General features: G+C 64.8%; 2 protein-coding genes and 2 non-coding genes across 11 annotated transcripts; 2 read left to right on the forward strand and 2 right to left on the reverse strand.

Moving 5' to 3' along the window:
• Window positions 1–878: 878 nt before the first annotated feature.
• Window positions 879–2,914, reverse strand: LOC123932724. Its single transcript, XM_045991307.1, has 2 exons — window positions 2,493–2,914; window positions 879–2,392 (listed from the first exon to the last, which is right to left on the reverse strand). Exons 1-2 carry the CDS (start codon window positions 2,708–2,710, stop codon window positions 1,960–1,962), a joined length of 651 nt encoding a protein of 216 aa, XP_045847263.1. The 5' UTR covers window positions 2,711–2,914; the 3' UTR covers window positions 879–1,959.
• Window positions 2,915–3,010: 96 nt separating this feature from the next.
• Window positions 3,011–19,645, forward strand: PWWP3A (PWWP domain containing 3A, DNA repair factor). Of its 8 annotated transcripts, none has more exons than XM_045991301.1 (14): window positions 3,011–3,292; window positions 4,134–4,239; window positions 4,586–4,671; window positions 5,882–5,952; window positions 7,272–8,078; window positions 9,172–9,273; window positions 10,985–11,055; window positions 12,432–12,508; window positions 13,131–13,191; window positions 14,763–14,838; window positions 15,259–15,309; window positions 15,728–16,164; window positions 17,526–17,614; window positions 19,340–19,645. In XM_045991301.1, exons 2-14 carry the CDS (start codon window positions 4,183–4,185, stop codon window positions 19,392–19,394), a joined length of 2,040 nt encoding a protein of 679 aa, XP_045847257.1. In that variant the 5' UTR covers window positions 3,011–3,292; window positions 4,134–4,182; the 3' UTR covers window positions 19,395–19,645. The 8 variants fall into 8 exon arrangements, with proteins under 8 accessions (XP_045847257.1, XP_045847258.1, XP_045847259.1 ...); XM_045991302.1 differs by having other exon boundaries at window positions 3,011–3,282; XM_045991303.1 differs by having other exon boundaries at window positions 3,115–3,134.
• A 2,838-nt stretch (window positions 19,646–22,483) lies between these two features.
• TRNAF-GAA lies at window positions 22,484–22,556 on the reverse strand. Its single transcript has one exon. It is a non-coding gene; the product is annotated as a tRNA-Phe (tRNA).
• Window positions 22,557–22,686: 130 nt separating this feature from the next.
• Window positions 22,687–22,760, forward strand: TRNAN-GUU. Its single transcript has one exon. It is a non-coding gene; the product is annotated as a tRNA-Asn (tRNA).
• The last annotated feature ends 75 nt before the right edge of the window (window positions 22,761–22,835 follow it).

Raw genomic sequence — 22,835 nt, forward strand, 5'->3', positions numbered from 1 at the left:
TAAGGCTTCAGAGTACCACAGACTCTGCTCTGTCTACACGGGGTTTCTGGCACCGTCCACTGGGCAGCATCACGGGGAGGCATCTGCCCACTGGATCCCTCACTCGGTCACTTAGTCTGGTCTCTCCTGGACTCTGCCCCAAGGCTCCAGGCTCCACAGACGCTGGAGGGAAGGCCAGGCTTCCCCCTAGGCTGGGTGGGGGATGGACAGATCGCCCTTCTCTCTCACTGTGACTGCAAGTAACAGGGGATCCTGTCTCCCCCAATACGGTCTCCCCCAAAACACACTGGGTGGACTGGCGCAGACACGACATGCCCAAGGAGCACATCTTTGGTCCAGGGCCCCAGCTGTGGGGTGCCAGGGAACCTACAAGATGCGTACCGAAAGGGGCTGGTGAGTCCTCTCAGCCGCCACTGGGGGGGTCCAGACAGGCTCTGATGAAGGGTGTGCTAGCTGTCCTCCAAGGAGCACAAGCTCCCTTGCGACTGGGCAAGTGGCTGGAATAGAGAGCTTTCCTGTCCGCAGCCAGTGGGAGCTGTGCGGGGGCGCTCGGACCTGGGAATGCAGGGCAGATGGGGTAGGCCAGCGCCTAGACCACCCTCCACCCCTCGCTCGTCTCCTGCGTGGGACAGATGGGTCCCAGAGATGCCCGCACTCTCACCCGGGACAGTATGCGTGCAGGGGACAGTATGCGTGCAGGGGACTGACGTCAGGGACCTGAAAGCAGGGAGATTATCGGGCACACGCGTGGCACAGAACAGAACTCACACAAAAAGGAACGCCTGACACGTCAGGATCTGAACGTCTCTCTGGGGCACCGTGCCAAGGGGCAAGGGCCGGTCTCCAGAGGCTGTGTGCTGTAAGGCCGGACCTGGGGAAGGAGGGAGATGGGGAACAGCTCGGTGGCGCCCCGGGATGAGCAGGGTGGGTCTACCAGGGGTGGCTGTGGGAATGCCCGTCTTGGCTAGGCACCCACACGCGCCACACGGCTCAAGAGCTCTGCCCGCCACCGCATCAGGTCAGGGTTCTGGCTGTGACACTGTGTCACAGAAACAGAACCACGGCAGGAAGGGGGTGACACGTACAAGGTTCCTCTCTAGGCTCCTTCTGCAAACCTCTGTGAATTTGTAGACATCCTAAGATGATAAATTACAAACAAAAATTTAAAAAATGCTCCTACGGGGTGTCTGAGTGGCTCAGTTGGCTGAGCGACTGCCTTTGGCTCAGGTGATGATCCTGGAGTCCCGGGATCGAGACCCACCTCAGGCTCCCTGCTCACCAGGGAGTCTGCCTCTCCCACTGACCTCTCTCCTCTCAGCTTTCTCTCTCTCAAATAAATAAATAAAATCTTTAAAAAATAAGAAAAAAAAAAAAAAAAAACCTGCTCCTTGGGCACACCTAAGCCTGGACGGACTCCCTCTGCTCTCTCTGACCCTTGTTCCCGGCCTCAGCAGACATCGCTCACTTTCTCTGACAAGTAGGACCTTCCACCACCCCACGGCCTTTGCACGGCCCCTAAGCTCTGAAAACGCTTCCCCAGTCCCCAGGCCATTGAGACATCAGGTTTTCAGGCCAAATGTCATTTCCACGATCCCTCCAGCCCCGGCCACGAACACCGCTCCTGTCTCGGTTTCTTCAGCTCCTGCAGGACCCGCAGGTGCTCAGCGGCGCGGTGACCAACAGCCTGGGCTTTGGAGCTGGTCCTGTTTGAAATCTCAGTTCCGGGGCTCCCGCCTTCAGCTCAGGCCATGATCCCCACACGGGGCTCCCTGTTCAGGGCGCAGGCTGCTACTCCCTCTCCCTCTGCCCCTCCCCCGGCTCATGTTCCGTGTTTCTGAAATAAATAGAAAATCTCAGAAAAGCAGAGTCTCCGCTCTGCCTTGGACCAACGCGTCAACAACTTCTCCGGGTTTCCTCGTCGGCGAAGTGGGCTGTGCTCTTGGGGTCCTTCAGCGCAGGTCAGGAGCCGAGCAGCGACCCCAGAGGCGCACAGGCCGGCTCCGCGCGGCGCCGCGGAGCCCAGGCACACACGAGCCGGGGGGAGCGGACGCCCGCCCGGCTAACGAGGAAGCGACGGTTCTGCCAACAGGCCCCGCGCTGGTGCGCCGCAGAAGCCGAAGAATGCGGTCGAGAGGCCGGGTCTCCCGCGGCTGCTGCTCCCGGTAGGCGCGCGGACGCCGCTGTCCCCGCTTCGTCACCGGTCGTCTCCAGCAGCCCGAGCGCCACCTCCCGTGCAAGGCGCGCCCAGGCCGGGCAACAGGCCGTCCCCGAAATGCGCCCCGAGTACCCCACACCCCCGACGCTGCGGGAGGGGATCTCCCACCCGGGCGCGAAGGACCGGGAGGGCCGCCACGAGAACGGCCTTCCTCGGCCGCTTCGGGAGCCGGGGGGCGCGCGCGCACACCTCCGTCCGGCCAGCGCACCCGCAAGGGGCTCCCGGGACCTCAGCCAACCCGGTGTGCGGGGCTGCCCCTCGGGCACTGCCACGGGGAGCCTGCGGGGCTGGGTCCGACCGCCTGAAGACCCGGGCGCACAGATCGAGCGGCCGCCCGCGAGCGGAGGGCCAGCCGGGGCGGGTTCCACCGCCGTTAGGCGCTGACCTCCCTCCCGACCCGCGGCGACTGCAGGCAACGTCCGCACCCGAGGGCGAGCCGGCCCGAACCGCAGCTGGGCCCGCGTGCGGCAGACCCGCCTCCGGACTCTGACCCATCCCTTCCCAGTCCCGATTAGGGTCCCAAGGGAGCTCGGCGGGCACCGTGCCGGGGCGCCAGAGCCGCGGGCGCCGTCTACACCCGCAGCGGAAACAGCCGCCGCGACGTCTCCCGGGCCGAGCGGGTCCCGGCGGCCGCCGCGCCTCCCCGCCCCCCTCCCGCCGGCGTCGGCTCCGCCCCTCGCGCCTCCCCGCCCCCCCTCCCGCCGGCGTCGGCTCCGCCCCTCGCGCCTCCCCGCCCCCTCCCGCCGGTGTCGGCTCCGCCCCTCCCCCCGCCCCTTCCCGGCCTGCCCCGGGCGCCAACGCCCCCGCCCCCGCGCCCCCCGCCCCCCCCCCGTTCCGCCTCAACCCGCTCGTCGCCCCCGCGCCCGCGGCAGGACGTGAGGGTCCGGGCCGCGCTGAGGGCCACGCCTGGCGACGCCGGGTGAGGGGTGCGGGGGGTCAAGCTGAAGGGAGGCGACGCGACCCCGGAGCCCGGCCCACTGGTACCTGCTTCCCGGGCTGCGCTCAGCGGCTCCGTCAGGGGCGCCGCGGCAGCACGTGGCGCCTCAGGACCGTGAAGGTTCTGGAAGGCTCTGGAAGGTTCTCTCGGGCCGTGTGATGGCAGGGAGGGAACGGGCGCCTTCCGCACGCCGCGGGGCCCAGAGGCGGGGTCACAAAGGAAGCGGGGCTGGCCCCGGCGGAGGCGTCGCCGCCCGCTCGGCGCCCCTCGGCTTCGCACGCGCCCGCCCTCCCGGCGCCCGTCAGTCAACCGCCCGCGCGCCCGCCCGGCGCCCGTCAGTCAATCGCGCGCACGCCCGCCAGGGCGGAAGGGGCGGGCCCCGGGGCGGATACGGGCGTCCCATTGGCTGGCGGCGGGGGTAGGGTTTGGCGGCGCCGCGAGGCTGTTCCCGCCCTCAGCCCGCGGTGGGGGCGGCGGCGGCGGTTGAGGCGGTGAGCGCGGGCCCGGGAGGCGGCTGGGAAGGCGCGGGTGCCGACGCCGTTGGGCCGCCGCGGCCTCCTCGTTCTCCGCGCCGGGCTCGGGGACGCCGCGCTGCGGAGGCCGGGCGCCCGGTGAGGCCTGCGGGCTGCGTCCCGCGGGTCGGCCGAGGCGGGCCTGGGGGGAGGGGCGAGCCCCGAGCGGGGGGCCCCGGGGGGCGCGAGCCGGACCCGCCGCGTGCGCCCGTTCCCCACCGTGGCTCGGCCCGGCCCCCGCCGCGTGCGCCCCTTCCCGAGCCCGGCCCGGCCCCCGCCGCGGCGGTGCCCGTGGGCGGCCGGCCCGGAGGACGCCGCGCAGCTGTCCCGTCCCCGAGGGGCCCCGCCGCGGCCGGCGCCGTCCGCGGGCTGCTCGGTCGGATCCGCGCGGCGGGGCGCGGGGCCGGCTGTTGCGCGGCGGTTTGCGCGTCCGGGCGGCCCCGACGCCGCTGTGCCGCTTGTGTTGCAGGGCGCCCGGTGCGTGCCCGTCGTCCCCGCAGGCCCCATGCGCCCGAGCCATGACGGACGCCCAGTATGTCCTGTGCCGATGGGAGGAGCGGCTGTGGCCGGCCCAGGTGACCCCCTCGGGCGGCGGGTCCGGGGGCCTCGGGGGGCCGGTGTCCGCCCGGAGAGACGCGGGGCCGGCGGAGCCCGAGCGGGCGGCCGCGGCCTCACTGCCCGCCTGACGGGCCACGACGCCGCAAGGCCTGGCCGCGCTCTGGGGAGAAGCGGGAGCCGCCGCGGGGAGGCCGGCGGGAGCCCGGGAGAGCCCCGCGCCCCGCCCGCCGCCGGCCCCGCGGGCTTCGCTGCCCCTGCGGAGTCCGGGCGGGGGGACCCCGGGCAGTCGGAGTTGGCGGGCCTTGGGGTTCGGCGTCCTGGCTTCTCCCTAACGGCCGTTCGTCCGTTTCCCGCCTCCCGCAGGTGCTGGCCAGAACGGAGACGTCGCCCAGAAATAAGAGGAAAAAGGAGTTTTTTCTGAGTCTTCAGATCCTCTCCCTAGATGAAAAGTTAAGTGTTGCGGGTTTTGTTTCTCCAGGATTTTATTTACCCAGAGAGAGAGGACGAGTATGGGGGCGGAAGGAGAGGGAGAAGCGGGCTTCCCGCTGAGCAGAGCCCCAGGTGAGGCTGGATGCCAGGGCCCGGATCCTGACCCGAGCAGCCCCCAGGGCTCGGGATCATGACCTCAGTTGAGGACAGACGCCCAGCCCACCAAGTCCCCCAGCCGCCCCAAATGTTGTGGGTTTTTTTAGTATTTTCTTCCGAATGGGATTTCTCATGTTGCGACCCCCCCCCGCCCCCGCAAAGTGAAGTTGTTCCTATGGGTTTGTTGATTTCTCATTTGTTGTGACAGTCGTAGTAAGGGCGCTCGTAACAGTCTTTGGAGGAAAACACTGGGGGTGGTTTTTTTGTTTTCTTTAAATGTCCATTTGGAAATTAAAGATTCCCGTGAGGTGCTCTGTGGGGTCAGCGCAGAAATCGGATAAACGTGAATTACACACGGCGGGAGCCCTTGTTGGGGTTCATGTACGGGTGGTTCCTTCCCGCAGACGCGTGTCTTTTCCTCACAAACGGAGACGGGCCCGTGCCCCTTGAAATGTTTGATGTTTCAGCCTGTCCAGCTGACGGAGGCCGCCGTTTGGCGCTCGGGGGGCGCGTCCCGAGGCGGGGAAGCATGTAGGTCTTTTGCTCTCACCTGGAGATGGAAGATGGTGACATCCCCCGGGATGATTAAAATGCGCAGATCACGTAGGATCGTGGTGTCGCTGTGTCTGAGGGTAGAATTCCCAGATCAGAAAGCACGAAACCTCGCCGGCTCCCGCTGGAGCTTCCGCGGGCCCCCCACCCCCAGCGCGGCCCCTCAGCGTGCCTGGTCACACGTTCCCTGCGCATCCCTTTAGGCTAGAACACACGGCTGGGCTGTAAACAGCTTTTAGTGACGTTATCATCTACTCTGAAAACCTAACAAAGGAAATTCGAATTCGTTTTCACTCTTAAGTCCAGCCAATCTTTTCTGCCTTAGAAGAAAAAAAACGCACCAGGGTCCTTGCTGCCTCTGACTTCAGCCCGTGAATTCCTGGTTGGCTGTGAGTTTTGACTTAAGTGGCGGGTGGAGAAGGAAGAAAAGGAACCTAGCTCTTCTGTCTAGAGAAAAACCTGCTTGAAAGTGTCTTTATGGCCTTGGCAGGTAGCGGGTAACGGGTGTTTCTGTGCCTGCAGGATCGAGGTGAGGAGCACCGACGTGGAAACCCTGAAGACGGCGCACATCGAGCGGATAGCCTCCTCCCTGGGTAAGAGCAGGCGCGTCGCTGCCTGACAGAGACCGAGTGGGGGAAGGGAAAGACCCTGGTCCCAGGTAACCCTGAGCTGACGGAGAGGAAGAAAAGGGGTCTCTGTTCTTAACCCTTCTAGAATTTGCCCCAGAGCCGGTCCTGTTCTTCAGTCCCGGCACGGCCAGCCACAAGCACTGGGTTCCCCGGCCTCCAGGGTGCGTTTGCCTCCATGAGGGGATGGGGAACCGCTTCCTTCCCCGCCACCGCCATCCTGCAGTAAGACTGTAGAACGGGTCTCGGAGCAGGCTCGTGTGTTTAAGTTCCCCAGCTGAGCCCTGGGGGACGGACTGTGTGACCAGCATCGATGTTGGTGCCCATGGCCTGCCGGGGCTCTCCTTGCCCGCGCCCACCCCCTTTGCTTTTCCGTGGTGCTGGGTGCGCCTGCGGGGGGCTCCGCCGACCTACACGGACAGGTTTTCTGCCGCCTCGACCAGGGGTGCACACCCCCTCTCCCGAGCCCCGGGAGTGTCCTGGAAAGACGGACCGGGAGCCCTTCCAGGGGTGTGTATGAGACAGGGTCCGTTTTCCTCTGCGTTGGGGAGGACTGCTTTTGTTCAAAGTGGCATCCAGCGGGCGCACCCCAGGCGGCGTCAGCCTCCGCCTCCAAGACACTCCTCTTGGTTCGCCCGGGTCGTGCGAGGGCCGGGGCCCTGGGAGGTCTGGATGAGAAGCCGGGAGGAGGCTGCAGACGGTGTGTGCCCGCTGGGTTGTGCCGTTGCGCCCAGCACCTCGTCCCCACAAACCGCACCATGCGTGCGGGGCAGGGGGCATCAGACTGAAAGCTCCAGGCCGTGGTGCTCCTCTCTGGCCTGGAAACACCCTCACGCAGGAGAACGGACAGTCCACCAGCCCCCAATGGGTCCCTCTCATCGGCCCGCCCCCGCCCCCTCCGCTGCCCCACAATTCGCTGCCAGGCCGGGTCTTTACGGAGCTGGCGAGGGTTTGAGCCCAACTGAAGTTGAAACTGCGAGGCTGGGAGGACTTGGGAGGCGTCGGAGTCGGTTTGCTGGCAGTGTTCTTGTGACCTGGGGAATTTATCCTGGAATCCAGTCAGGTTGGGGTCAGTCACTTTGTTCTGGGAAAGCAGGACTGGAGGCCTGAACTAAGAACAATAGCCGTGGTTCTGTGGCCTCGTCCCGCCCCGGGAGGACGGGGAGCCGAGAAGGGTCGGTCCTCCCTTCGGGTGTGACAGCCCGTGTCAGTCCTAGGTGGCCACGGTCTGGCGGCCGTGCCAGCGCCCGCCCGTCACCAGGCTCTGTGCGCTTCTCACCCTGCAGCCTCCCAGGATGAGGTTCCCGCCAAGCCCCTGGAGGAGCTGGCCTATAGACGCTCGCTTCGAGTGGCTCTGGACGTTCTCAACCAGAGAGCCGCGCTGCTGCGCGAGAGCTCTTCGAGGGGAGAAAGAGCGGCTGTGTCTCCCGGAGGGAAGCCCACGGATCTGGCCTCCTCGCTCCGTGACCCCGGCTCTTCCGGTCTCCAGGAAGCTGTGCCGAGCAGTTCTGGACTTCAGAGGCGGGAACGCGTACACCCAAGGCTCACGGCTTCACCCACTTGTAGGAAGGACTCCCTGTGCCAAGTGGCCCCCAAGGAGGAGCTCGGGAAAAGTGAGAGCCTGCGAGCCGTGGCGGCCCCCTCAGCCAGAGCTGCGTCTCGGGCCGGCAGTGGACCGAGAGCGCGTTGCAGAGGGCGGACAGCCCCGGGCCCAAGGGGGAGGACGTTAGCTCAGGAGCCTCGCCTGGGTCACAGAGCACTTGCGCTCCTGGAGGGAGACGGCAGGAAAGAGAGCAGCCCGCCAGCCCCCGGCTCACCGCCCAGCGACAGGGAGGAGGGTCCGTGGGCCGATGGGCGAGACCCGGGTTTGCCTCTGCGTGGCCCTGCTGTGCTCCCGACCCTGGGGCGCCCCGCCAAGCGGCTGTGCCCAGATGGCAGCCAGAGCCTGCCCACCCCGCAGCTGGAGCCGGGGGCAGTGCCCCGGCAGGAGCCCAGGGGCTGCATGACTCTGCGCAGCGCTGGCAAACTCGGCCTGCCTGCCCCCCACGCTGCTGCAGAGGAGACAAGAAATCTTCACATCCTGGTGGAGGAAGGTAAAGGTCCGCGGCCCGGGAGTGCTTCTGCTGGTGGAGGGCGGATCTGGCTTCTCCGGGGCTGATGCGGGTCAGGCACTTGCGTGTTGTTTTTTGTTTTTTTTTTTAAAGGTTTTATTTATTTGACGGACACAGCGAGAGAGGGAGCACAAGCAGGGGGAGTGGGAGAGGGAGAAGCAGGCGTCCTGCTGAGCAGGGACCCCAATGCGGGGCTCAATCCCAGGACCCTGGGATCGTGACCTGAGCCGAAGGCAGAGGCTTTAACCCACTGAGCCACCCAGGCACCCCACTTGCGTGATTTTTACCTGATCTTAACGAGGTCGTGTCAAAATAGAGGCCGGGCAGAGGTTGCCCAGTTCCTTTGTGTCTGGCTCCCACGGGATTATAATTAGGACTAGTCTCAAATCCTTGGGTTTTTTGTTCTGAACAGGCTGGGGCGGGGGGCTGGGCTCTGGCAGCCGCGCGGTCTGCTCCCTCCGATCGGGCAGGAATCTCAGAAGTGAGTGACTCACTTGTCAGCGGAGTTAGTCTCAGACTAGTCTGAGCCTCCCGACTTTTTCACGGCTCCTGCGGAGGCGTACTCGTGTGCGGTGGCCGGCGGCGCGCAGGGGCTCCCTTCGTTTGAACGTGGCGGTGTCCCTCGTGTTTTTGCGCTGCTGGGAACGGTCCATTTCTCTCGACTTCCGTGCATCCAGGCCCACTGGCTACACGCGCTCGGGTTTCTGCCTTGAATTTAAATGTGTTTTACGCTCATCCCGGCACATACGGAGGCAGCAGGGAGATGAGCCCCAGCCTGTCCCCGCGTCCTCCCCCCCCGCCAGCTGCCCCGACCCTGCCCTCGCTCTGCCTAGATGGCCGCCTGTGCACCTGCCCCTTACGGAGACGCGGCGGCCTCCCCCGGTGCTCTTCGACTCCGATGTCTGTCTCCTGTAAGCGCACCCGGGTCAGAGGGCAGCCACCTCGCATCTGGTGGCTGGGAGTCTGTGACGTGCCATCTTTTCTGTTGGCGTGGATGGTCGCGTGTCCCGGAGTGTTTCTCGGGCTAAGTCCCTGAGACGGTGACAGTGAAGGGTGACTCTGAAATCGTTGGCAGACCGTCAGTCTTCTGGAGAGTCCGTGGAGTTCAATCCCATTCCTGCCGTCCTGGAGGAAGATGAGGACGACGAGGAGCCGCCCAGAATCCTCCTTTACCACGGTAAGTGCGGAGAAGAGGTGCGTTTCCACGCGTGGCTCCCCTGGGCAGAGGCAGCTGGCCGTCCTGCCGCTCTGTCCTCCTGCTCCCCCACAGCCTCAGAGGCGCCGGGGTCTCTGCCCTCCGTCATAAGGGGAAGCGCTCAGAGGGAAGAGGGCTTCCCTGGAAGGAGACCGGCCAGACCTCCCCGCCAGCACGCTGCTCCCCGTACGTGTCGTCGTGTCTCCGTGCGAGGGAAGGACAGCCGAGCAGAGTGCTGGGTCCAGTCGCCACAGTTGGGGTGTGTGGCCTGGCGCTGCCTCCAGACCTTTGGGGGTGTCAGGTGCATGTCTGTCCAGAGACGCAGGGTCTCTGGCCTGAGGCAGCGGGACTCCAGGACCCCGTCCCACACGCACGCGCTGTCCGCACCAGAGCCCACGTGCGCCAGTGCGCTCCCCCGGCCCTCTTCGTGGAAGGACCAGAGATGAAGACCCGAGATCCTGAACCAGCGACCGACGGCAACTCTGTCTCTTTTGTGGAGTGGATGGTTCGGAATGAGTTTCAGACTTGCCCACTGCTTGTTTCGACACACCCTGGCGCGTTTTAGCCTCTCGTTGTGGGATAATCACAGATCCGTGAGCTGTTAAAAAACAATAGGTGGGAGCTGGGGGACCTCTCCTCGGAGGGGAGGCCGGAGGGCAGGGCAGGGCGCGCCCTTGTGCCTCGGCTCCCGTGGCCCACGCTGTCTCTGCCTCTGGGTCTGTGCTAACGCGCGGGCGTTTCCTTACTGTCCCTGAGGGGGACTCAACCCGCGGGCACTGGTCTGTGGTCTTCTGCCAACGCTTGTTCCTCCCTGAACCCTCCCCCACCGTCAGGTGCTAGACGCTTCCCCGCCTGCCGGGCTCTGCCGGCTCAGCTCCCCGGAGTAAGTCGCGGGAACGGGGTTCAATTTGTCTCCGCTTGGAGAAGCAGCTTCTCGTGTCTGCTTTCCGTACCTCATTGTTCAACTTCCAAATTACTCGCTCTGGAGTTTTGTGTTTGGTTGGAAGTCTTGTTAAGTTTTGTTCTGTTGTAATTGGCTGGTCACTGGATGATTTTGGTAATTCTTTTTTTTTCTTTTTGAAATAAAAGATAATTTTTGAAATAATTTTATCTTTGAAGATAAATCCCAGTTTTTCAGCTTCCTAGGAATTTGCTTTTGTTTTTTGCTTTTTTGCTTTTTCCAAAGACTTTATTTATTTGAAGAGAGTGCATGGGCGGGGGAGGGTTCAGAGGGAGAGGAAGAAGCAGGCTCCCCACCGAGCGGGACAGTCCCCCACCCCGAACTCCGGTGCCGGCTCCATCCCAAGGCTCCATCCCAGGACCCCGGGATCACAACCTGAGCCAAAGACAGCTGCTTCACTGATGGAGCCTCCAGGTGCCCTGGTTTGCTGCTTTTGTTGGGGTTTATGTGCTTCACTCTTTTTTAGAAAACGAGCCTGGAATTTGCAACTGTAGAGTAGTGGTCAAGGCGGTACAGAGTCGACCCTGGCTTGTCCCCGCTCGGCAGAGCGCGTGTCCCCCCCGACTCAGGCGCCAGCGTTGTCGTGAGACCGCCTTCCAGCCGTGGGGACCTCTGCCCAGGCCCAGATTGTCCGGCCTGAGCGGCCTCTTACTGTGTTTTTTCCAGTTGTTGCATCTGGTGAGTGACGCGGATCTGACTTACTGTTTATGTTTTTGTCCTTTTTCATTCCAGAGCCGCGCTCGTTTGAGGTGGGAATGCTCGTCTGGCTTAAGCACCAGAAATACCCCTTCTGGCCAGCAGTGGTAAGCTCCGGCGGCCGCGGGCACCCGCACGCACGCTCGCCCCCTCATGTCAGCGGGACCCCGGGGGAGTCCTTTCCTGGGAGAAACCGACAGCCTCGTGATTCTAAGCAGGGTTTCTGGAGACGGTTACCTGAGTAAGGGCAGTTTGATCGTTCTGGCACAGTTGAGCGTGAGGGTCCTGGAGCCGATCTAGACCAAGCAGCTCAGGAAACTGTGCCTAAAAGTGTCTGCAACTTGCTGGTGTCCGATACCGTGCCCCTGAGGTTGTCCTGCGGGAGCTTTGAAGTTGCTCCCACTCCAGGCCAGGGATCGGTTGTGCGGGTGCGGTGGTGGGCCTCCGCGTTGACATTTTCCAGCTCTGCTTTCTCCGTGTGCCCGGCCCGTGCGGACTGTCCACGCGCTTCCTAGGCCAAGGTGGCGTGCCAGCTTCCCACCCTTCATCTGGTGTCCAGCCGCCCCCCCAGATGGTGTTGCGACGGCTCCCGCTCTAGGGCTTTAATTTGTAGTGGGAGGTGGGGACGCTGAACTTGGACAGCTGTTTGCAGGAGCGGCAGACACTGCCGTTGCCGTGAGGCTGACCTCCGGTGGGCAGCATGGCCTCCTCGGACGGGGCCGACCGGCTGCAGTGACGGCAGGGTTGGCGTCCGCGCCTCGTTCGCCGGGCAGAAGTGCAGCTTCAACAGACGTGCAGATGAAGTGAGGGTCCGTGCAGCGTGTCCGCACCATTGTGGGGGGTCGTTGATCGGGGTCCCCCGGCCTCCCTTCAGCTTGCTTCGTGGCAGATGCTCACGTCCCTCCCTGCGGCTGGCACCCTTTTCCTGGACCTCTCCCCCTCAGTTTCACCGGTGCGCTGGGGACCTGCTGGGGAACGGGTCTCCAGTCACAGGTTCCTGGGGCCCACTCTCTATAGCTAAGCCGGGGACACGGGGGCACTGGACAGGGAGGAGGCTGGGCTGAGTCTGGCACGGCCGCCTCTGTCCTTGGTGGGTCCTACCTGCCTGAGCTCGCTTTGTTCAGCCCCAAACCGGGAGTGAGCCAATCCTGCTGAGTCAGGAGACAGTCGCGTGGTCGAGTGCCGGGGCGGCAGGTGGCACAGGGTTGGGTCTTTCTGTCACGAGAGGGAACAGCGGAGTGCTGCCGGGTCCTGCTCTGTGAGCAGCGAGCGTGCCTGCGGCAGACGGGGTGGTGTCTGAGCATCCCACCTGGGGGCTTGGCCTTGTTGTCGTCCCTGTTGTTGATCGCCCCTGGCCAGCAGCCTTCCTTGTCCCAGGCCGGCCATGTCCCAGCCTGTGCGGTGGAGAAAGGTCAGGAAGGTGGCTCAAAGCCCTGGCCTCTTCCGGGTTCCTGATACTTTATTTTCTTGGGTTTCCCAACAGGTCAAGAGTGTCCGGCGAAGAGAGAAGAAAGCCAGTGTGCTCTTTATCGAGGGGCGCATGGACCCAAAAGGGAGAGGGTAACCCAGCTGTCCGTGCCCTCGGGAAACGCTTGGCGGGGGAAGGCCTGCCAGCTTGGGGGCACCGGGACGGTGGGGAGGGGCCCTGGGCCCAGGCCGGGATGGTCTCACGTGCCCCCTGCAATCCAGCTCCCCTGGAAGAGGAATCCAGAGGCTGTGCTGAAAGGGACCGCTCAGACAGTCCAGTTTCCCAAGCTTTGTTTGCCTTGTTAGACGCTCAGCGGCCCCCACCCGTTCCCCGCAAACGGTACTCCAGCCCGGTCGTCACGGGCGCTGTGAGCAGCAGTCCTGCCGCCGCCGGTTTTGTTGTTTGCTTCGCAGTCCGGTCATTTGCCGCCAGGCCGGAATCCCTGGATGAAAATGCCTGTCTGCGTGGAGGGCACTTTGCAAGCACGTTTTGGACCCTCTGGGCCCTGGGTGCTGCCGCCTCCTCCCACGGGTGGCCAGGGGTGTGCCTGTCCCACGTGGCAGCCCCAGCCGCGTCCCCTGGGGCCTGTCTCCGGGGCTTCCTCGGGCTGCTGGTTGCTGGCTGAGGCCCCCAGGGGTCCCACTGGTTCCAGCGGAGGAAACATCCTGACTCACGAGACGGCGTCCCCGTTAACCCTCACCTCCCTCTTCCCAGCATCACGGTGTCTCTCAGGAGATTGAAGCACTTCGACTGCAAAGAGAAACAGGCTCTTCTGGTGCGTGTGCCGTGGGTCGTGGCCGTGAGAGGCGTGCCGCTGCTTTCTGGTCTGGCCGGGCTCTGGCCATTCCTGGTGGGGACCACCACCGCCCTGGGCGGTCGCCGGCCACGCCCCCGTTGTCTAGGTGCCGAGGACGGGGTGCTCGGGTGCGAGGCGGCGTCTTGACGCGGGTGATCGTTCAGAAGGTGTCCCGGGGGGGGGGGGGGGCAGAGTGCTCGGCGGACGCCCCACACGGAGCTTCCTGGGCTTGCCGTACGCCGAGCCCGTTAGCCGTGAGGCGCTTGTCTGTTCCACTCGCTGTCTGTGTGGCCCTGAGGTGCCGTGTGTGACGCCGGCTTGCCCGCACGGACCCAGCCGGGGGGGGCGGTCAGTTAGCCTCCCGCCCCGCCATGGGTTCTGTTCCTGGCTTCATGTCACTGTCTTCTGTGCACGTGGACTGCCTGGGAGCTCACGGGCAGAGGCCCTCCGGGAAGCCTTCTGCCCAGCGGCGCAGGCAGGGGCTGGGGAGGTTGGCCCCCACGCAGGGCCCCCGCCTTCTCTTCCACTGATGTGCGTGGTCCTGCCCCCGTCCGTCCGTGGTAAGAGCGTTCAGTGCGGCTCGTGGGCCGCAGCCTGCGCTGGGTGCCCAGTGTGCCCGTTGGCGGGTTCTGGAAGAGGGCCGGCCGTGGCATGGGGAGCTGGTCGCCCAACCCTCCAGGCCAGGGGCTGGCCCCAACCCCGTGGCCACTCTCGGATCCGGATAGCTTTCCCAAAGTGGGTGGGTGTCCGACGGGACAGCAGGAATCTGGCTTTGAGGTCTGTGTGTCCCAGAGTCAGAAGTGTGTGTTGTGACAAAGATGACGTGTGGCCTCAGAAACCCAGACGCTGAGATGGTGCCCGCCGCCCTGCTCCCCAAGAAAAGCCAGGTCCCCCGGGAAGTGGGGTGCCCGGGGTCACGGGGGCTGTTGGTGGCAGGAGCACTGTCCCCTGGAGCCGCGGCACCGTCCCTGGCTGTGTCGATGGACCGGCCCCGGCGTCACGGCCACCGTTTGAGCTTTGCTTTCCCGAGCACAGAGCAGCACCACCTGCTGTCCCTGTCCCACGCCTACCGCGTGGGGTGGCCACGGGGAGAGGGCCGGGGGAGGTGGCGGAAGGGGGTCTCAGGTGGTGGGACGTTGTCCCAGCTCAGGGTGTTGTCCTTGGTTTGCAGGTGAGGACCTTGAGGTCTAGGTCACAGGGCACAACTCAGCCAACAGCATGTAAGGCAGGGGCACAGGCAGCTCTTAGAAGGGTTTGCCCGGTCGGACTTGGCCGTCTCGTTTGGGGACATCAGCCGCACGTGGGGTGCTGGGCTCCTTCCTCGGCTTGAGAGGCTCCAGCCGTCCTGTCGCAGAGCTCTCCGCTCCCCGGGACCCGCTGTGTGAGCAGCCCCGGCCCCAGAGCCCGGCCTCTGCACATGCCCCGTGTGTCCCAGCAGCTCTGCACGGGGACCTGCCGGCACTGTGGTCCGGACATGGGCTGAGGCTGCTGACCGGGCCGGAGGAGCCCGTGGCCCCGTGCTGACAGCCGCTGTCTTGCTCTTGGTGCAGAACGAGGCCAAGGAGGACTTCGACCAGGCCATCGGTTGGTGCGTCTCCCTGATCACGGACTACAGGGTCCGGCTTGGTATGTGGCCCTGCGTGCCCTCGGACAAAGGGACCGGGCTGGGGGCAGAGCGCAGGCCTGTTTCCCTGGGTCTCCGGGTCTGGGCCCGTAGCAGTCTTGTCCCCAACAGGGGCAGGTGGGCTGGCTCTCCGGCAAAGACAGAGATGCTGGGTGTGAATGGAGGCACGGTTCGCTTTGAATCGGGGTTGGCTTCCCTCTGCCCGAGTCCAACCATTGGGCCTCCTCAGACGGCAGTTTTTCTGGGTGCCCCTGGGGGTGGGTGGCACCCCGACGTCGGTGTTGGTGGCCCGTCGGCCCTCTCCGGAAGCGGTCCGGATGCGGCTGCCGTGAGGCCGGCACACTGACCCTGCGTCCCTCGGGCCGTTCCCGAGCGCCACCTCTGATGATGGGACGTGGCTCTCCTCTCCTGCCTCCCCGCAGGCTGCGGTTCCTTCGCCGGCTCCTTCCTGGAATATTACGCTGCCGACATAAGTGAGTCCACTGGCTCGTTCGCGGCGTGAGGCAGCTGCCTTCTGTGGCGGAGGTTCGGAAGGGGAGGCGTCTGGGTGAGGCCGGGCCCTGTCCGAGCCTGACTGCCGCCTGCCCCTGCTGCCCAGCGGGCACCCGGCCTCTTCTCCGAAACGTGTGCGTGGCGGCGCTCTGCGGCTGCCGTCCCCGCTGCCTGGGTTGTGGGCGAATGGACAGTCCCTCCATCCGCCGCTGTCCCTGCTCGCATGGGGTGGAGGCGGAGGGATCTGTGCTTCCTCGGGGGGCAGCGCTGGGTGAGGCTGAGCTGCGGACGGATGTGGGACCCCTCAGAGGAGGAGCCCTTCGTACCCTAGCGGTTGGGGCCGGGGGGCGGCTCTCCCTCACAGGCCGGCGGGCTCACGGCCGTGTCGCTGGTCTGCAGGTTATCCTGTCCGCAAGTCCATCCAGCAGGACGTCTTGGGGACCAGGTTTCCGCAGCTGAGCAAGGGGGACCCCGAGGAGCCTGTGGCAGGGAGCCCCCAGGGGAGGAGGCGGCCCTATAGGAAGGTCCTCCCTGACCGGTCCCGGGCCGCGCGGGACCGGGCCAACCAGAAGCTGGTGGAGTACATCGTGAAAGCGAGGGGCGCCGAGGGCCACCTGCGGGCCATCCTGAAGAACAGGAAGCCGTCCCGGTGGCTGAAGACGTTCCTGACGTCGGGTCAGTACGTGACGTGCGTGGAGACGTACCTGGAGGACGAGGAGCAGCTGGACGCGGTGGTGAAGTACCTGCAGGGCCTGTACCAGGAGGCCGGCGGCCGGGCGCCCGCGCGGCCCAGCGGCGACAGGATCCGCTTCATCCTGGACGTTCTTCTGCCGGAAGTGAGTGCGCCGCGGGGCTGTGGCGCGGGCCGGGTGGGGGTCGGCGGCCGGGGCCCCCGGGGCCGGGATCGGCGCTGGGCTGGTGTCCTGAAGTCGGCCCGGGAGGCCGCGGAGGCGCTGAGCGTGGTGCCCGCCCCAGCCGTTCCGCGGGCAGGGGGCAGGGCCCGGCTGTGTAGACGCCGTGGCCAGTGCTGGGGGGCGAGAGGCGCACGCTGCGTCCCCGTGTGCACGCGGACACGTCTGCAGAGATGTGTTGCGGTTCTCCCGCACGCGCCCGCCGGCGTTCGGCTGTCCGCAGCACACGTACTCCCCTGGTGGTTTTGAAGGTCAGAGGGCGCTCTGCTGGGCACTGTGAGCGTGTGGGGAAAGTTACCCGTCACTTGGTAACTGAAAGTGCGGAGGGAAGAGCGGCCTCACCCCGCTTGTCCTCCGGCCGCGCGCCGTCATCTGTCTTATGTCTCAGTCCTCCGGTGCGTTTCTGAAAGGAAGGGAGGGTTCTGCCCCAGGAACACGGGGTCCTGTGTGGGGACGGCGGAGGTTCTCACCGGCGGGGGGGCAAGATGCTGCCGAAGCCCACAGTGCTTGGTCGCCCTGCCCGGGAGCGACCTGCCGTGTGCCGGCAGTGCCCAGAGCGGACGGGCTGCCGTGTCCCAGAGCGGAATGGCTCGGCTTGATTTTAAGGTTTTATTCTTAAGTGACCTACACGCTCCGTGTGGGGCCAGAGCCCTCGACCCTGGGACCGAGTCGCAGGCTCTCCCAGCCGACCGCCACACGCCCCACACAGGCTCTTCAGAAACACTTCGCGGAGGGCCTGGGGGCTCAGTCATGGGGCGTCTGTCTCCGGCTCAGGTCAGGATCTCCAGGTCCTGGGATCGAGCCCTGTGTCGGGCTCCCTGCTTGGTGGGAACCTGCTTCTCCTTCTCCCGCTCCCCCTACTTGTGTTCCCTCGCTCGCTGCCTTTCTCTGCCAAATAAATAAAATCTTTAAAAAAATCATGTTTTTAGTAACCAGAGTTTTCTGTTTTTTTCTGAGAACACAAATGAGGATGTTCGGCGTCGCACTTGCCGTGTGCAGGGATGACCGCTGTTCTGTCTTTTCTGTCGTTGGAACAGTAAACTTCAAAACTGTCACAGATGGGCTTTGTGGTTTTGGTTCTGCCTCGTTCTCCGCTCTTAGTGACACGAACTCTCGTGTCTTGCGTATGAGACCGTGTCTTTCATGCCACACGGGAAGCGTCCCTGCACGCAGAGACCTCCCGGACCCACGCGCATCTGTGGAGGCCACGCGGACACTGCGTCCCTCGAGCGCCTCGGCAGCGCGGGCCCGCTGGCCGCAGCTGAGCGCCCTCTGCCCTCTTGCAGGCTATCATCTGCGCCATCGCGGCGGTGGACGCTGTGGATTACAAGACGGCCGAGGAGAAGTACCTCAGAGGACCGTCCCTCGGCTACCGGTAGGCTGCTCGGGCACCGCTGTCAAACCAGTGGCAGTGCGTCCAGAAGGGCTTGCGCTTCCCCGTGCCGGGCGCCGGGGCTCGGGGACCCGCTGGCTGACACGTCGGTCCCGGTGCCCTGGCTGAACAAATCGCCCATGGCTGAACATGCGCGGAAGCCCTTGGCCAGGAGTTGCCGGAGGGACCCAGGGAAGCCAGCGTTCAGGTGCGCTGTGCTCGGGCACATCCCTGAGCTGCTCAGAGCAGGCGGAGGCGGACCCCAGCCCGGCCTGTGCCACGGCCCGCAGGCAGTCCTCCGGGGCCACTCCCTGGGCGCGTGCCGGGCCTGCTGTGCCTAATCGCATTTTGGGCTTTCTCCGCCTTGCCGGGGGCCTTGGCCGTTGAGAACACACAGTAAGACCGCATGGCCGCAGTCGCCCTGGGCCGCTCCTAGCTGGTGGGAAGAATGCCGTGATCAAGATGTTTCTCTTCCGCCGCTGGGGTTAGCCGCCCTGCGATTTTTGGCCCCCAGAGCCCCTAATCCCATCTCTGGGCTCGCTGCCAGGCCTCGCTGAGAACAGGCTGAGGACTCAGCCGGCGTCACGAGCCAGGGACCACTGCCACGGCGCCCGGCAGCCCAGGCAGCCCCCCGGGACGCCACGCTCTTTCCTGGGGAGGGCCCTGCTGTGTGCTGTGGGCCACAGCGCCCAGTGGGTGGGGGGGGCTGCCCGCAGGGCCGACCTGGAAGAAGCCGTCTGTGTGCGGGAATGGTGGCCCGGATGAGTCAGGAACTCGAGGGCCCCAGGCTGCAGGGAGACTCGGTGGTCCGGCATGGGGCGTCGACTCACAGACACAGAAGAGCGTTCTTGGGGGAGCAGGGTCGGAGCCCACACACGCCCCCCAGCGCGGCGCGCTCCTCCTGCACGTCAGAGGGCCTGGCCCTAGCGCCTGTGAAGAGGACTGTCCCGCTGCACGCTCTGCCGCTGCCCTTGGCCTGCCGCGGGCGTGCTGGGTGTGGCATGGAAGGGACATCGGCCGGGCTGATGACGGCAGAGGCAGCCTTCTCCAGACCCCAGGGACTGGCCTCCGTCCGGCTCCTTCCCCCTCAGCTTGTGATGCACGGGGCGGGGGTGGGGGGATGCCCACCAGGCCTCGTGGTCCGCCTGAGCCACGCAGGCGCGTGGACTTGCCTGCTGTCAGAATCCACTGTCGCCAGCCCTGGCCTGCGGGTGCCCCAAACACCTGTTCGTGTCATTCTTACCGGGGAGTTGACAAGGACCGTTTGATAGTTCATACTCCTTAAAGAGTTCTTTTTTTATTTTATTTTTTTTTACGATTTTATTTATTTATTTGACAGAGACACAGCAAGAGAGGGAGTGGGAAAGGGAGAAACAGGCTCCCCGCTGAGCAGGGAGCCCGACGCAGGGGTCGATCCCAGGACCCCGGGACCATGACCTGAGCCGAAGGCAGATGCCTAACCACGGAGCCACCCAGGCGCCTCTAAAAAATTCTTTTTTTAATTGTGAAATGCACATAATGTAAAATGTTCCATCGTAACCATTTCTAAGTGCACAGCTCGGCAGCGTGAAGCACGCTCGCCGTCATGCAGACACCCCACCCTCTGTCTCCAGAACTTTGCATCGCCCCAGACTTGCGACTCTGCCCCTGAAGCACGGACTCCTCTGTTCCATATTCTGAGTCAAGATAAATTATTAAAATGAGGTTCTCTCCTTTTATTTTCTGAAGGGAAAAAGAAATATTTGATAACCAGCTCCTAGAAGAAAGGAGTCAGCGGTGCTGACGCTGGAGGGGCCGCCGCGGGTCCTGTGGCCGGGGCGCGAGCAGGGTCTACAGGACTGGGGCCCGGGCCGTGCTCTCTTCCCCTCTGTGGGTGTGCTTTTCCTGGCTGTCTCGGAAGGTAGAGTTTCGGAAAGGTGTTTGGAACAGAAATGTTTTCTTTTACTGGATGCCAGTATTTCTATTGTTCAACGTGAGGTGCACGTTTTTTTATGTTAAAAAGCGCTGTATCTATTAAACAGGAGTTTTAAGAAAGAGCTTGATGTGAATGATTCCTTCAGAACACGCGCGCGTTTCCGAGTTTCCCTCCTCTCGAGGCAGGCCCCGGTCCCTGTGCCAGAGAACGCGGGTGGCGGGACTGGCGGCCGCTCCCCCCCCCCCCCCCGCCGTCCTGTGTGGTCACTGTGAGCACAGTGCGAGCCCCCCTGCCTGCCCCGTCCGTGCGGCTTTTCCTGCGTGGCCGCCTTGGGTCCGGCTCTCCCAGCCAGCCCCTGGCATCTGTGTCCCGAGGCCTGCGACCTCCCGAGCGCAACAGTCGCCGTCCCTGTGTGTGCAGCCGGGGTCCCGGTGCAGGGATGGTGCGGGGATGGGAGGGGCTGTGCCGTGGGCTCCTGCGGAAGCAAGGCCTTTGTCTGCAGGCCAGGCTCACGTTCCTGCCCAGGCCCCGAAGATGGGGCAGCTGACGGGTCACCCCAGTGCCCGAGGATCCCCAGCCCAGGCCCTGGCCTGCAGAGACCTGCGTGGCCTGTCCTCACACAGTCACAGAAATTCCGTGGCCTGTCGCTCAAATGAACGCTATTTGAAGCTGCTGGGAGACAGCATAGTCCTGCACACGGTGGGCGGTTTCGTCGGGAGACCCCCGGCTGGCAGCAGCACCTCTGGGTTGCTGAGTCTGAACGGGACAGGCTCCTCCTCCTGTCCCCCCGCAGGGCCCCTCTCCCCACAGCAGCCACTTGCAGCAGGGGCTGGGGCGGTGCGAGCCTGCGGGGTGTGGGGCGGGGGCAGGTGTGCTTGGCCCGAGAAGGTGCCCTCTGAGCAGGCAGAGGCCTGGCGGTGCAGAGAACCCCAGGCCAGCTGGGCAGGGGGAGAGGCTGCAGCTCCCGAACCCTCGCAGGTGGGGCAGGGAAGTCTGGCCTGGGAGGGCGGGGCTGGGGGGGCACGTGTCCCCCAGGGTCCCTGGGCTACCCTGCCCCAAGCCTGGGGGAGAGAACCGCAGAGAGTGGATGGTTCCTGTCTACCATGGGACCCGATGCCAGGCGGCTTAGTCGCTCCCTCCCTCCGCTGGAGCAGGCCACTGTCGTCTCCAGTGCGGGCCTGGGCCTCGCCCCTTTCTGGGAGAGCTTGACAGCTCTGTCCCTGTCCTCTGTGCTGTGCTCCTGGCCCCGGGGCTCCGTGGTGGTGGTGGCTGGTGGCTGTTGTGGGCTGGCACCGCAGGGGCAGGCTGCCCGCGGGGAGAGGCTGCAGAAGGCAGCCCTGTTGGGGAGCCTGCGGGTGCTGGTCCTAAGGCCGTGGGCCAGGCGTGGGGGGCACAGGCCTGGTGACTGGTGGCCTAATGGGGGTCCCCCCGGGAGAAGTAGGCACAGCTGGGATGGGCTTCCCGCAGGAAGCCAACGCCTGGCCCCTGGCTCCTCCTCCGGTCTCCCACACTCAGGCCGGGTCATTCTCCAGCGGCCGACCGTGCCGCTCAGGCTCCTGCTCAGTGTGGAGTCTGCTTCTCCCTCTGCGCCCCCAGCCCTGCTCATGCCCACACGAGTGCTCTCTTTCTCAAATAAATAAAATCTTTTAAAAAATGATCCACAACAGGGTAAGAATCCGAAACCGCAGGGAGGCACAGTGGCACGAGAAATCGTCTGTCCCCTCACATCCCTGTCCCGGATTCAGGTCCCCTACTGCCCAGGTTCCCTGTGCCTGGCCCTGGTGTGTGCCGCCCCTTCTCCGTCTCTGCTCCCTTCCCCAGACCCTCCCCCTCTGCCTGCTCACCCAGCGCACTCCCCAGCAGGCCGCCCCTGGCAGGCCCTGCCCCCCAGCCTGGCTCACCGCCTGGGGCAAGCAGCCTTGGCCACGCCCACGGCCCCTAGCAGCTGGGAAAGGCTCTGCCTGGGTTCCTGTGGGATTGGCAATTCACTGAGCTGCTCGGCTGAGTGACTCTCCGGTCTCTTGAGGCGCGGTCAGACGTCCCCAGGGCTGTGGGCTCGGTCCCCAGGGTTCCTCCCTCACGGGGCAAGGATATTGTGGCAAAACAAAACTTGCAGAAAGCTGGGACGTCAGGAACGTGCCCTTTGGCTCATGAACTGCCGCAAGCGTGCCTGGCGGTGTCAGCGGCTAGCGATGCGGGACTGGGTGCTGGGTGCACAGGAACCCCACTCCGTGGGCAACTTTCCTGTGACTCAACGAGCCTAAAATGCAGAGTTTATGCAAGTACGTTGGGAAGTCCAGCTCCATGGGCTTGTGGGGCGCGGGAAGGAGAGCGGCGAGGTCCGTCCCCTCCCACCTGGGCCTTGGAGCTCCGGGCAAGCGAGACCAGGTGGGCTGTGCAGGGCTTCGTGGGCCTGGAGGGCTCCTGCCAGGAGGCCTGCCTGCCGCGGGGCCTGCGCTTGCCTGAGGGAGCCTCAGTTTCCCCCAAGTGTAAACTCCGGCAGGACTGCAAGAATTTCAGGGGTTGGGGGCGCCTGGGTGGCTCAGTGGGTTAAAGCCTCTGCTTTCGGCTCAGGTCATGATCCCAGGGTCCTGGGATCGAGGCCCACGTCGGGCTCTCTGCTCAGCAGGGAGCCTGCTTCCTCCTCTCTCTCTGCCTGCCTCTCTGCCTACTTGTGATCTCTGTCTGTCAAGTAAATAAATAAAATCTTTAAAAAAAAAAAAAAAAGAATTTCAGGGGTTGGGTGTTTGCCACGAGAGCCGTGTACTTCGACCCCTTAAGGAGTATCGGGAATGGGGTGGAGTCCACGTTTGGGCTGGAATCCTGGTCTTGAGAGCGGAGACGGGTTTGGGCGCCCTGTTCCGTCCCGCCGTGGGCCGGGGCTGCGGCCCGCCCCTCCCCGGCAGAACGGGTGACGTTCCGGGGAGGAAAGGCGGGAGCCGCGGCGCCAAAACAGCTGCCGAAACCCGGGATCGAACCAGGGACCTTTAGATCTTCAGTCTAACGCTCTCCCAACTGAGCTATTTCGGCTGGGCGGCAGGGGTCGCCGTGGCTCGGAGTCCGGCTCGCGCCGCGCCGCCCGCGCGCCGCCGCCGCCCGCGCGCGGCCTCCTGGGAGCGCGCGACTCATAGACGCCCAGGGGGCGGCGGGCCGCAGCGCCGTCTCTGTGGCGCAATCGGTTAGCGCGTTCGGCTGTTAACCGAAAGGTTGGTGGTTCGAGCCCACCCAGGGACGCGGTCTTCGCCTTTTGCTCCCGACGGAGGGGGGAAGCGAGCGACCGCCCCGCTTTTGCCGCGACGCCCGCCGCGA

Source organism: Meles meles, chromosome 20, assembly GCF_922984935.1.
Source record: "Meles meles chromosome 20, mMelMel3.1 paternal haplotype, whole genome shotgun sequence".
Lineage (NCBI taxonomy): Eukaryota > Metazoa > Chordata > Mammalia > Carnivora > Mustelidae > Meles > Meles meles.

Bases quoted from the DNA above. Each gene is read 5' to 3' on its own strand.
- LOC123932724 (XM_045991307.1), bottom strand. From the start codon at position 2,710: ATGGGTCAGAGTCCGGAGGCGGGTCTGCCGCACGCGGGCCCAGCTGCG. The intron at 2,393-2,492 runs TCCCCGTGGCAG...GTGTGCGCGCGC, and splicing joins TCGGACCCAGCCCCGCAGGC to GCCCCCCGGCTCCCGAAGCG.
- PWWP3A (XM_045991301.1), top strand. From the start codon at position 4,183: ATGACGGACGCCCAGTATGTCCTGTGCCGATGGGAGGAGCGGCTGTGG. The intron at 11,056-12,431 runs GTAAGCTCCGGC...GTTTCCCAACAG, and splicing joins ACCCCTTCTGGCCAGCAGTG to GTCAAGAGTGTCCGGCGAAG. The intron at 12,509-13,130 runs GTAACCCAGCTG...CCCTCTTCCCAG, and splicing joins ATGGACCCAAAAGGGAGAGG to CATCACGGTGTCTCTCAGGA.